The sequence below is a fragment of the Centruroides sculpturatus genome, unplaced genomic scaffold (genome assembly GCF_000671375.1).
Source record: "Centruroides sculpturatus isolate CEXI.00-Female unplaced genomic scaffold, Cexi_2.0 scaffold19, whole genome shotgun sequence".
NCBI classification, from domain to species: domain Eukaryota; kingdom Metazoa; phylum Arthropoda; class Arachnida; order Scorpiones; family Buthidae; genus Centruroides; species Centruroides sculpturatus.
Window position 1 is genome coordinate 1,535,935 of NW_019386694.1, and position 14,594 is coordinate 1,550,528.

At 30.2% G+C, this 14,594-nt stretch overlaps 2 protein-coding genes across 4 annotated transcripts in view; both read left to right on the forward strand.

The window, feature by feature from the left end:
• Nucleotides 1-13,414, forward strand: part of LOC111615581 (ATP-dependent zinc metalloprotease YME1L1-like) — a 56,637-nt gene extending 43,223 nt beyond the window's left edge. For 2 of the 3 annotated variants that reach the window (XM_023356981.1, XM_023356982.1), the window contains exons 7-10: nucleotides 10,748-10,889; nucleotides 12,075-12,160; nucleotides 12,246-12,336; nucleotides 13,191-13,414. In XM_023356981.1, coding sequence (XP_023212749.1) covers nucleotides 10,748-10,889; nucleotides 12,075-12,160; nucleotides 12,246-12,336; nucleotides 13,191-13,399 — 528 coding nt within the window. In that variant the 3' untranslated portion in view covers nucleotides 13,400-13,414. The remainder of the gene's footprint in view (nucleotides 1-10,747; nucleotides 10,890-12,074; nucleotides 12,161-12,245; nucleotides 12,337-13,190) is intronic. The other variant, XM_023356983.1, reaches the window with a different exon arrangement.
• LOC111615583 (ATP-dependent zinc metalloprotease YME1 homolog) lies at nucleotides 3,744-5,539 on the forward strand. The gene is made up of 8 exons (XM_023356984.1): nucleotides 3,744-3,901; nucleotides 3,983-4,045; nucleotides 4,143-4,411; nucleotides 4,492-4,643; nucleotides 4,719-4,845; nucleotides 4,919-4,992; nucleotides 5,071-5,178; nucleotides 5,257-5,539. The coding sequence occupies exons 1-8, from the start codon at nucleotides 3,894-3,896 to the stop codon at nucleotides 5,407-5,409; spliced, it is 954 nt and encodes a 317-aa protein (XP_023212752.1). The 5' UTR covers nucleotides 3,744-3,893; the 3' UTR covers nucleotides 5,410-5,539.
• Nucleotides 13,415-14,594: the final 1,180 nt, after the last annotated feature.

Here is a 14,594-nt window from a genome sequence, read left to right on the forward strand (position 1 = left end):
ATATAAATAATTTTAATCGCCGTTGAATAAGAAATGTTTCTTTCACAAGAAATGTATAAAATTACAGTACTGTATTAGACTTACGGTACCTAATTTACATACTGACAGACGATAGTTAGCGTAAAAATCTCCGTAGCGTGGCGCCACGCTAGACGGCGGAAATTATATATTTAATTATAACAAAGTTACAATAAGTTAATATATAATTATATATACAGTACCTAATTTATATATAATTAATATATAATTATATGTACAGTACCTAATTTATATATAATTTATATAATACTGTCCAGACGATAGAAATCTCTCCGTAGCGTGGCGCTACGGACGGCGGGAAAGTAGTTCGGCTTCCCGATGATGTTTGAGGTGTTTATAGGAAACTTTTACTATTTTTTACAGATACCGGTAGCAATTTTTTCGTAGTTTTATAGGAATCGTAACTATAGGGACCGTAATTATAGGGGGGTCGACTGTATACATGAGCCAGCCACAGCCCGGCACATGTGCAGTTTAGGGACTACGGCTGCTTGAAATGTTTTCTTCCATAAAATTAATCAATTCTAGACTAATTTGACTCAACATTTCCAAAACATGTATAATTTTTTGGGAATAATCCACATAAACTATGCTATAAACAAAATATTGTAAAATTACTTACTGAGTGTGCACTGTTCGACAACGCCATTGCTTAAGCTTGTTTTCGTTGTGGAGTGGCGCATTGAACGGCAGGCACGTTTCCTGATAAGTTATTTTTCTGCAAAAAATTTGCTTAACTTTGGAGACATGATTAATATGAATATAATTTTTATGGCCGTTAAATAATAAATGGTTTTTAGTAGGTCCACTGCTCATTTAAACTCAAGAGTTTGTGCAATATCTGCTATTGGTCTAGCTTCGACCAATCCTATTGCAACATGAGTCACCGATGATGACTTTTTACCGTATTATACGATTGTAATTTTTTTGCTGTATTATACGAATCCATATTATATGAACCCATTTTATAGGGGGTCTACTGTACTACACAATTAGCTTTTTCATGATGTCACATAGTAAGTTTGAGCAGGAAAATAGAAATTGATGTCGAGAATCGAGGGCAGTTTTCATGCACTGCACCCAGCATTTCCAGATTGGGATCTTTTATTGACTGAGAAAATTTGGGAATTTTTTTTGGAGTGACATTTTTTTCACTTGATCTCTTTTCCATAGACTAAAATATAATTCTAAATGTCGTCAAAATTTTTAATGTTTAAATGCATTTCACATAAAAAGTTTTTCTAAAATTAACAGCAGTTAGTTTAGTACTACAAATCATTTACTGATTATTATTATATAAACTCAAAGCAGCATTGAAGCTCACTAACAAATATTACTATCTCAAATAGTTTTGCACAAACAAGCCTGTTAGGAGAGAAACAATGGCAAACTCTTATTTGATGAACTACCTGAGAAAATGATACTTAAATTAATTAGTGTTTTGGCAATAAAGGAGTGTTTTGGGTTTAAAATTATAAATAAATTGCAATTATATAATGGACTAAATAATTTAGAACTAAATTTAATTGAATATATTTTCTGTTTTTGTTTATTGAAATTTATATAATTTGGATTTTAACAGACAGTGGCTATTTTGTTTAAAACAGTGAAGAACAATAAAAGACTAATGCCTGATAAACCTGTACTTCTAAAACAATTGCTACTTTATATTCTTCAAATGAGGAAAACAAATTACACCTAATTCTGTTTTTAAATGATAGATTGGTTTCCAGAAATTAATTGTATATATGGAAATTAGAAGATTGTTGATTTCTTAGGTTCATAACCAAAAATAACGAAATCAGATTTAACAAGATTTTTCATATAAAATTTGATTAACAAATAAAAATGTAATGATTTTTTTTTAATGTACAATGTATATGAATTATAGGAACATAAATTTCATTTGAAAAACATTCTGTCCAATTTTTATATTCATTAATGTAAGTTATACATAAAATTTTATTCGCTGTCATTTGCACATGACTACAATACCACTACTATTGCTAAAAATGCTCGGCTACCATGTTCTTTCTGTAAACTCCTGAACAACATTAGCAGTAATGTCCTGTGGTGCTGATGTTGGTGGTGTTATGAACAAATTCAGTTATTAATGGCTCAGTTCGTATTGTGGCTAGGCCTTTATAAAATTCTCTACAAGATAACATTAAGTTTATTCTTCATTGGGTAATCATTTTGTCAAGTATGAGCCTAATTTGTTAGCTAGATCAAGACAACCTTTACTTTGTATTTTTTATTAAAAAAATGTGTTTTGCAAAAAATTATACAAAAAGTTTTATATGACTTTACATGAGTTGTCTTAATGAAATATGTTACAATTTTTAAAAATAATTTTCTTTTATTAAATCAAAATAGTATTAAAAAAGTTTGTGTAAAAACAGAATTTGGTATACTTACTATGTTAAAGTTGAATGATATATAGAATCTGTATATATTGAATTTATAAAATGAAATTATCTTGCATTGTACTGTACTGTACATTAGGAATTGAATTCATTTGGCAATGCCTTTATACATGGTAGCCAAAAATAACAACATAATCATAGTAATAGTAGTTACAAAAGACCACTTTCAAAACAGTACCTTCTACAAATGTTTGCAATTCATTCTTCATTGCTTTCTTGGGTCAATCATTAACTCCTCCTCAGTCACTGCCGCATCACACACATTCATATGTAGTGAATGCTTTTTTGGCTTTGATGTATGTCATATGTTTGTTGTGAAAAATGCTCTAAAAGTATTTATTTTAACATCTGATGCAGTTATGGCTGTTAAATATTTCTCTCACTATTTCTCCAATAGATGATAAAATAATTTTTGTAACAATGTCATCTTTGGCTAGAAAATGCAGTTTGTTTTTGGAATCTGACAGCATTTATGTAAATTTTTTTGGTAGTCTTTTTTCCAACAAAAATAATTATTTTAAAATTATTCTAATATAAATAAATATTTTTAGAAAAACATTGTAAGTGCTAATNGACGAAGCCAACATGCGGACTGAGACCAATGAACAGAAGTGAATAAAAAATGGCGCTGCGAACTAACGTAACGTCATATGGTGAGTTTTTGTTTGTATTGTGGAGCAAAAATATGTTCGAATTTCATGTATCCTGAAAATTTCGTATGCTGGGACGTTTGTATCCTGAGGTACCAGTGTATACAATTAGTCTTTGATTTTGTGTCGTCATTTGTTTGCTATGACATTGGCACCAAATTGAGTGTAGTTAAAATAAAGTGTCTCAAATAATAAGAAATATTTATAGTAATGAGAGTAGTACACAAGTTTCTCACCAATTCATATTCTTTTGATGTCATTTGTAATGCAAGATTCACATTTAATAATTTGTAGATATTGAAGGATTCTCTGTTTAATAGTTTTAATTTTTAGGGAAGATCTATTTATAAATATTTGTTGTAGCTATTTAGAAGGATGCTATATCAAAGTTTGATTGTATTTTTGTTAGTTCTTTGTACATAACTGCTGGTCTTACAACTTTTTGCAACTAGTTTTGATTAGCAAAAGTAATAATCATAAATTATATATTTGTTACATATATAATTTGAGATTATTACTTTCGATAATCAAACAAATACAGAAATTTATGGGACATGATAAATTTTGATAATCTGAAAAAATATTAGAGCCTTTGCAAAAGAAAAACTGAAGTTTAAGTAACTCTGATTTACAGTTTTTAAATTTAAATTTAGATACTGCAAAGCTGAGAGCTCCGTGCGTCATATTTATTGATGAAATTGATTCCGTGGGTGCAAAACGAACTAATTCTGTCTTACATCCATATGCAAATCAAACAATTAATCAACTTTTGACCGAAATGGATGGGTAAGAAATGTTTTTTCTTGTTAATATTTTGATAATAGTAAAAAGAAAATAGTAATAAGCATTTGATGGTATATATTATAGTTTTCGTCAAAATGAAGGGGTTGTAGTATTAGGAGCTACAAACAGAAGAGACGATTTAGACAAGTAAGTTTGAACTTTTACTTATTTAATTTTGAGGAATGAAAAATACATCTTTTGTGATATTTACTTTAAAATAATTTTGTGGCTAATTGCATTTTAGGGCACTTCTTCGCCCTGGAAGATTTGATGTGGAAGTTCAGGTTCCCGTTCCAGATCTAAATGGTAGAAAAGAAATTCTTGAATTGTATCTGGGGAAAGTCAAAGTTGCGGATGATGTGGACGTTAACGTTCTTGCTCGGGGAACCACCGGCTTTACAGGAGCAGATTTAGAAAATTTGGTGAATCAGGCAGCACTCAGAGCAGCCATTGATGAAGCAGATGCCGTATCAATGAATTACTTGGAAAATTCTAGAGATAAAGTACTTATGGGTAATTGCAATCATTTAATTATCAAAAATTTTTAAGTTATAAAATTAGACTTATATTTATGATATGATCTTCCATTATAGGGCCAGAACGCAAATCACGAATTCCAGATGAAGAAGCCAATCAGATCACTGCTTTTCATGAAGGGGGACATGCACTAGTAGCATTTTATACTAAAGATGCTCATCCTCTTCACAAAGTTACTATTATTCCACGTGGACCATCATTAGGTCATGTAAGTGATTATTAATTTAAATATATTAATAAACATTCCAATTTTATTAACTTATAAAATTTGATGTCTATCCAGACTGCATATATCCCAGAGAAAGAACATTATCATGTTACCAAAGCTCAAATGCTTGCAACAATGGATACCCTATTGGGAGGAAGAGCAGCTGAAGAAATTATCTTTGGCCCAGAAAAAATAACTTCAGGTAAAATATGACAGTGATAAATTTACATCCCAGTAAAATTAATATCTAAGATAATTAAAACTAATTTTATTAGGGGCATCTAGTGATTTGAAACAAGCTACTAGTATGGCAATTAACATGGTAAAAGAATGGGGAATGTCAGAAAAAGTAAATATCTCAAAATATTTTTGCAAAAATTTCATAAATTAAAAACAGGAATAAATATATATATATAATCATTTTCAGGTTGGAGTTAGGACCTTTGAAGGAGAGCACAATTCTCTAGTTGTAGTCAACGATTTGGCTCCGAGCACATCGGAATCCATTGATACGGAAATTAAACGCCTTCTGGCAGTACGTATCATTTATTTATAATTGCAAATGCCATGTCTTGTAAAGAATATTAACTAGTGTTTGCTTTTATCACAATAGGAATCTTACGAAAGAGCAAAAACCATTCTCCGTACACACAGCAGGGAACACAGGCTTCTGGCCGAAGCTCTTCTCAAATACGAAACGTTAGATGCAGAAGACATAAAAGCAATTATTAGTGGAAAATCGTGTCCCAGGGCAAAAACGCATTGACGCCCATACTGGTTAGATGATGATTTCTATGTATATTGGAATTAAAAACAAACTTCACACGAATTCTTAGAAAGTTTGTACAGCGGAAGCTGAATACAGCTAAAATTAAAAGCAATTTCCAACAAAGATATTTTATCAGCTGTAATGACATACTTTAAAACACAACAGATTGACATAACTTAATTTTTGAAAACAGAGCTTCCTATTTATTATGTCTTTGAAGAATATAGATAAGTATAATGATTTATATGATTAGAGAAAAATATATTTTGGTCCAAAGGTAGTTTTTAATTATGAAATTTTTGATTTTAAACTTTACCAATAAAGTTTAAATATCAAGCACTTTTTTTAAGTTCAATTTTGTCAAGTTTTACTGTATTATAAATTGTTAGGTTATTATTAATTAGATGATAAATCATTTGCATGAATTTTTTTGTTGAATGTTTATTTTAGAATATACTTTTAATTTGCATCAAACTTATTCTGTTTAGAAATAAACTTTTTTTTATATTATTTGTTTTGTACAATCACAAAAGAATCTGAAAATTTGATGTTTTTTTAATAGCCCATTTAACAATTAATTAAAAAGATAACTAAGATCATACACCAGTTTCAAAAGAAACATTATCCAATATTTAATTTATATTTGAAAATGTCAAAAGCTAAATTAAAAATTCTGTTTATAAAACTATCAATTAAAACTAAACTATCATCTAAAACTAGGACATTGTTTTGCGACGGAATTGAAGTGGTGCCAGAAAGAAAGATGAGATCCTTGTACCTGCCAGCCATGGGAGACGTGATCCTTACACTGACCAGGTACAGAGACGATCGTTGCACTTGCTGACATGGAGAGGCAATCCAACAACATGAAAACAAAGCAATCAATGATGATTGCTTTGTTCTCATGTTTTGTTTGTTTTTGCACCTATTTTCAGTCACATCAGAGAGCACAGACATTGTTACTTTAATGCATTTTGTATATCAAAAACAAAATCATGGACTCATGAAAGTTTTTTACATTTAAATGGGTCCTACGTTTTTGGATTCCTTACCAAATTAATGGAAAATGGCAAAGCTTTATCAAAATTGGCTCATTAACATTTGAGAATGAACTCTATTCTACAGCAAAGCCCATAGAAGACATATCAGCAACTGTGGAACATCACATGACAATCACACAATTATTGCAATATTGCTTGATTATGCACACTTGTGAAATGACCTTCTATCTCAAAAATGAAGTCATGGACCCCCATTTTTTATTACATTTTTGGATTCCTTATTGCAATTAATGGAAAATGGCAAATTTTTATCAAAATCGATTGAACAGATTTAAAGTTTATCTTCAATTGTATTAGTAACTTTATGGTGATGATAGAAAAAGGATTTGGAATAAATGGCAAGAAGGCAAAAAGGAACAAATACAGGTACTGTCTTGCATTGACTGAAGTTATATGTAATGAGATGGGAGAAATCCATTGATCAAATCCTTATGTACAAATTTTCAAAGTAATTGATACCAAATTTATTTAAACCTAAGCAAAATCAAGCAACTTCAGGAGATTCTATATATAGTAAGTAAGCCAGTCTGTTAAGTAAAAGAAACCTTAATTCACAAATAGATAAAATTTTATTAAGATTGCCAGATATTAATTGAGGCAGAGCATTAGCAAAGCCTGTTCTATGTGCTTTACAGAATTGCATTTGTTCTCAAAATTTACCATTTTCCATTAATTGCAATGAGGAATCCAAAAAGGTAATAAAAAATGGGGGTTCAAACTGTTTTGTAAAAGAATTTTATAGTTTTCTTAACTTTGTAATTTTATTTTTCATTTTTAGTGGGTATTGTTGTTATAGACAATTTTCCATCCCCAAAATAACATATAAGGGCATCACCTGTAGCATTTGTAAATAAATAACAAAATATATGTTACCGCTAAAGCTCGAAAGTCGTTAATGTGTGCATTACCTAGCTAATCTGCAGATTAACTAGGGTGATCCGTTAAAGTTGTGAAAATTGTTCCATTTCTCAAATTACCTAGATAATGTGCAGAGTATATAGGTAATCCGCACATTACCTACTAGGCACTCAGTAAAGTGAAAATAAGATCTTTGCCATAAATAAATGTACCACAAATAGGTGTGCTTGTCGCAAAAACCAACTGCTATGAAATTCAAAGTGTCACCAATCTTTAGACTGCACTAGTAAGTAAGCACAATTGGATAATGTTACCTATGATGAGTAAAATGGCGGCTCGTCTCTGATTCCAGCAAAGAGAAGAAAGGAAACAGTGGGGATGCATGTTCAAACCTAACCTAACCTATTCTAATAATTTGGTTGGTAATAATTATGATAATTTATTAGACTAGGTTAGGTTAGAACGTGCGTTCTCACTGTTTCCTTTCTTCTGTTTACTGGAATCAGAGACGAGCCACCATTTTACTCACCATAGGTAACATTAACTACACAATTATATCATGCGATCACCAGAAAAAGTATAACTTTATTATTTTTCATCTCCGGTCCAAAAGTAGGGTTATTGTTGAAGTCGTCTTGGTCTTCTCAGTTCAGATAGATACTCAAAGTTCCAAAATTCCATAGGTGGTTATCTATATAATAATTTCCCTAATTGTATTAATATTTTAAACCGTTTGATTTTTTTAATGTTTTTTAATTGGTTGATGATTGATTCTATCAACTAATTTGTTGATTGTTTGATTGTATTAACTTGATTCTTTAGATATCGAAAATTAAATAAAGAACAATATGTTAATTTAAGCGTACAGAAACATTGCTGTTGTTTCAGCAAAGATCTTATTTTCACTTTACCGAATGCCTAGTAGGTAATTTGCAGATTACCTAGATAATCTGCACATTATCTAGGTAATTTGATAAATACAACAATTTTAGCAACTTTAATGGATCACCCTAGTTAATCTGCAGATTAGCTAGGTAATGTGCGTTAACGACTTTTGAGCTTTAACGGTAACATGTAATAATAAATATATTATATTGGCATTAATACAAAGACTCCTAAAAAGTAAACAGGAAAATTAATTCAAATATTCTGTGAGCCATCTAGCAACACTGGTTGAACAGTCACAAGAGCATGAGAATTGGCATGAAAAAGTCAAGTCTGCAGTTGTACAAACAAATTGAAAAATTGAATAAAGGGGATAGGTCCACGACAAGTCCTTTTCTTTTATTTGGCAAATTCAACCACAGTGATATTAAGATTCAGAATAAACACCCGGTAACTATAAACTGGCTGTTGCATATTACTGGTCAATTATGATGACTTGACTTACATTAACAATAGAGGTAACTGGTTATTTACCTCTGCCATTAATCTTCATATCTGCATCTTTATGTATTGTCAATGTTGTTTCACCCATATAATTTTCTAAATCCTGTATCCAGAGGTCACAAAATACATAATGCCAAAATCATCAATTGGTGATATTTTTATTATACAGTCGACCCCCCTATAAGATAGAGATACGTTCCATTCTCTAGGAATCCGCTTTCTTACGAATCCTTCCAATCACAACCCGACACGTATCAAGTTTACGGACTACGGCTGTTTGAAAGATTTTCTTCCATAAAATTNATTCTTAAATTAATTCTAATTATTTAAAATTTTTTTATGTAACATTTATCCTTTTATGGTTTTATTTTGTAAATGGTTATTGATATATTTTTTCATATTAACTAATAAAGCAATAGAATGATCTGTAAAAAAAATCAATGCAAAAATGTATTAAATGTATCTGTTACTGTGAATGACCGATATCTGGCAAATATCAACATTCTCCGGTGAATGTCAGCATTCACACAGTCGTTTCGTGTATGTACAAAATATTTGCTAGATATCATTATTTCTCACTTACACCGGCAAATGTCGACATTCAGCATGCACTGATGGTGAATGTTGAATAAAAATATTTTTATTACGTTAAGACAAAAATGCAACTTTTTAATATGTTAAAATAGGAGATAGCTTAAGTAACAGTACATGTAAATAAACTGTTGAACCTAAAACAAACAGTACATTCTAAATCATTAAAGAAAATAATACAATAATAAATTATGCGATTAACATTATACAATCTATTGATTTGTTTTTTGAAACTGTGTCCTGTTTTATATTAGACTCAACTAATAAAGGAATTTGATGGAAAATTTACCATGTGTCTTTGGAATAAAACACAATACTAGTGTTTACTACGCCACAAAAATTATACAATCTTATTTATTGCAACAACTTAAACTGTTATGGCACTTTGAATTGCACAAGAGTCCCTTGCTTTTACAACTGCATTTATTCATGGAACACTTCTTTTTTGCAATGACAGTGTATATAGCAGGGGTGGCCAACCTGTGGCTCTCGGTAAATGTACCCGAGTTCCGTTTTTATTTTTCTGTTATTATATTTTAAAAAATTATTATCATTCTGTATGTGTTTCAAAATGTCTTTTAAATTACTAACAACAAATATGAAAGACTAAGTGCAACGTTGAAACAAATTTCATTTCCGTCCAAGTTAAGAATGATATGACTCATCGAAAACTGTGCGAACAAACATAAACAGTAATCGTCCGTTATCGACTGACTCCAGACCGACTTTGAATTTGTAAACTGTCATTGCAACGGACAGTTGACATTGTGCTCTGGAGGAAACAATTTGTATCACTCTTGCTACAGATATAATTTGTAATCTGGAATTTTTGCATACCTTTTTAATACGTATTTAATTGTGGCATTTTATATTTTTAATTTAATTTTATATTTTCTCAGCGATATTTCTTGAGAAGAAATCTCATCTATGGAAAGTAACTTTTCTTTACAAATTACGAACTGATTACGGGTATAAAGCTGCTTGAGGGTACCATTTTTGTTTGCTAATTTATAAAAGTCGGAGTCTTCTATTCCAACAACAACTGCCAACGCATTTTGGGCATCTGTATGGCCATGGTCGACATCAGGGACTTGTATTCATACGGTATCACCAATTTGAACAGAAGGAAACGGCAAAGAATTTGGTGACAGACTGTCATCTCTGTCGACATCGGATTCTCAGGTGTTGTTTCAACCTCCACCAAAGCTTATCTGTGCTTGTTGACATACACTGGCGATTGTTTGAATGTATAATAATATAACCAAATATTCGGTCTTTCACCAACATATTTTGTATGTGTCGACATTCTCTAATTTTGGTCTTTCACAGTAACATATCTATACCAAAATATTATTTCAGTTATAATTAGAACTTTTGCAGTATTTTAATAATTATGCTTAAATGAAATGACTTTAATATTAATTTTCTCTGTGCAGATTTCATTTGCCGAAGGATATCTTGCTGCTGATCCTAGAACTAAAACCAGCTCAAAACTTAGATTTTTTCATTTCTTCAGAGATATTCTTGGCATTCTACTCATCCTTGGAATTCTCTTCTCCTTCATGGGTGAGCTGTCGGGTATCGGATTATTTTATTTACTCCTTTGTTTTTTATTTTTATTATTATTAGAATCCCCTACTAGAATTATTGTGTGCTTTAATTTAGAGAAGAATAAATAATTTATAGGCATTTAATTTTATTTTTGTTGTTTTTAAATCTTAAAAAGTAATCTTTAAAATATTTTAATTTTTTAAATAATAGATTTAGAAGAACTATTTAAGTTTGAATTTCACAATATCTAGTTTTGCACAAGAAAGTTTACTTTTTTTATACACGAGTTTATTTATCTGTCAAAACTATTATTATTAGACTTAATTTACACATACCTTTCCAAAAAAGAACATTGAACATTGATTTTATTGACATTGAGGTATTATCTAACTATATAAAGCTGAAAAACCGGATTCTTTCTGTCACTGTATGCCAAAAATGGCCACTAGGGACACCCCTAGCTATTATTTAACTTAACAATAAATTCAGTATATTTGATGCGGTGTTTTGCATTTTGCGTTTCAGTAGGGTATGCCATGAGAAATTCAGTATATTATTATTTTTATTTGCAGCAGGAATTTATTATTTATACCATGGAATGACACCACTGCTGCTAGAACGCCCACTAGGGGGCATCCCAAGCTACTAGAATAGAAGGATTAGAAGTATGAAATAATCTATTCATCTTAATCTTTGTTATTGTTTTTTGCCCGGGCAGTGCTGGGCTCATCTGCTGGTGTCTTATAAAACTGAAACTTCTACTACAATGCATGGATTTAACAAGTTATGTATATATTTTATCAGATCAAAGAAAGCTGCTATTAGACCCTAAATTCCAGAAAGAATGGAATATTTTGAGAAAGAATTGTATCCATGTTGAAAAATTAAAAATTCCTATTTTACAGCAGATAGATACATTTTTAATATGCATGCATTTATAAAACAATAGACCATTAAATATTAATTGATGATATACAAATTTTCACTTAAACTATCCTCATGATGAAATATCATGATATATATTTCCATTTAAAATGATTTTGTAGTTCATTAAGTGTTATTTAAACAGATCACTGGTTTTGGGATTATTTTTAGATATTACTGATAAAGAATATAAGTGACATATTGTTGAGTTGTTATTATTATTTTTCATATAAAACTTATATCTGGATTTTGATGTTTTAAAATTATTTTTTAACTGTCATATCCTAGGAGGACCATTTAGAAGGGTTTTGATTGGTACAGGAAATGAAGTTCATCCAGAAGAAATAGATGTTACTTTTGAAAATGTTAAAGGCGTAATAACATGCTTTTGTTGTAATGAAATGAAAATTGCATAACTTATTTTGATATTTAATAATGTAAATATATTTCATGTTTCAGGTTGAAGAAGCGAAGCAAGAATTACAAGAAATTGTTGAATTTCTTCGCAATCCTGAAAAATTTTCGGTTTTGGGTGGGAAATTACCTAAAGGTAACATTTTTGATATTAAATAGAAACGTAACAATAGAATTTTTTTTAATTAGAAGTAGACAGTATTAAGTTGAGAACTTTTTCTCATAAATCTGTATTAATTATATAGTTTAATTAAAAAACTGTCTGCAGTAAAAATAATTGATCAGAAATGCATAAAAACACTAATATATATATAATCATATCTATGGACTAATGACATAAATAAAATGTAAACCTAAATCATTGTTTGGCCTAATTCTGTCCTAGTCTTAAGTTATATCTTTTGATTTGAATAATGATAGTTAACAATGGCCAAAAACAATGATTAATGATTCAGGTGATCTAAGCTATCATATAGAAAAGATCTGTTTCTGTAATCGATCCTTTATCTTTGTCACTTAATATAGTTTAATTTTCATTTTTGTTTTAAATTTTCTAGTGAAGGCATGTTAAGAATGAATTTTTAAAATTTATTCTTAACATGCCTTCACTAGAAAATTTAAAACAAAATAAGAAAAATAAGAATGAATTTTTAAAATTCATTCTTAACATATGTTATATATCCAAAAACTTCATTTAATTGAATTTAAAGATGTAGATTTAAGATATAAACAGTTTAATGTGGATGATAAATTTAATTTTATACATATAAAAATTAAAAAATTAATTGAATATATGTACTGTATAATCATATATATATATATTCAAACTGTTTGACAATTTAAAGGTTCAAATGTTATAATTAACCTATAATGTAAGTTCAAAATAAAAATTGTATTTTCTCAGAAAAATAAAAAATCTTTACAATTAGCATTTAAATAACTTTTTCTAAATGTGGCTATATCATTCTGGTAATCAATTTTAAATTACAGGAGTTCTACTTGTCGGTCCTCCTGGTACCGGAAAGACACTCTTAGCTCGAGCAGTGGCTGGAGAAGCAAATGTTCCATTTTTCCACGCGGCCGGTCCGGAATTTGACGAAATCCTTGTGGGACAAGGAGCCAGGAGAGTTAGAGATCTTTTTCGTGAGTATTGTACCTTAAGAAAGATATATTGTAAGAAAAAGATAAAAGTTAAATAATTTTCTTTTTTAAAATCAAGAATAGTAATTAAACTATGAAAGTTTCCTCTTAGGTCATTTGTAATATTTATTGAGATATTCAATGAACTCTTACTAATTCACACTTGTGCTAATCTGGACTTCACTTAATCTGAACCAATGTTGTTTGTCAGTTTGCTAAATGTTCTAGCCAAAACAAAAAGAAATTATTGTTTAAAACATGACATAACTTGTAGAATTTAATATTATTACTCACATTTTAAGATAAAAAATTTTTATACCATATTTGGTGTGTATATACAGGTAACCCCCGTATAACATGGCACTCCTATAGCACGGATTCACTCTAACACGGTTCGAGAATTGGGAACATCCCCCATATAACATGGTGCTTTTATAGCACGAGTTCACTCTAACACGGTTCGAGAATTGGGAACATCCCCCATATAACATGGTGCTTTTATAGCACGAGTTCACTCTAACATGGTTTGGGAATTGGGTAAAACCCTCGTACAACATGAAATATAATAAAGGGTGCGTTCTTTTATACCTCCACATGAGCATTTCTAATTGTTTTCATGGCTACTTTGAATGCTCTTTCAACAAACAATCCATTTAATGGTTAAATTTTACAATTGGGACCCTTCTTTTGCCTCTAAAAGCTCATTTTAGAATTATAGATTCCTCCACATGATACTATTGATAGTGCAGGGGCTGCCATCTTTCTTTCACCGTCATTCCTAAATGCCTACAAACAGCAGCACACTCCCATTGCAGAATGAACGCACCCACAAACTGTTACCAGTTGATGATGCTCATGCTGAGATCATTGTATAGGATGAATAATCCTCTGGTAAAATATTTACTTAAATAATAAATAAGTATTTTACCTATGAAAAAAAATGAATAATAAATCCGATTTAAATAAGGATTTAACAACATGTTTTTTAATTTTTGGAACCTAACTCCCCTTTTCGCACTAGTTCTTTGTTTCGTATAACATGGATTCGCATAACACAGCAATTTTTTGGAACGTAACTCCCGTGTTATACGGGGGTTACCTGTATATACTTCAATTAATAAAATATATATACACATCAAATACCGTACAGTAGAGCATTGATTATCCGACTCATTTGGGGACTAGGGTTAGTCGGATAACTGAAAAAATGAATAACCAAAAAGTACGAAAAAATACATTATTAGTATAGTATAT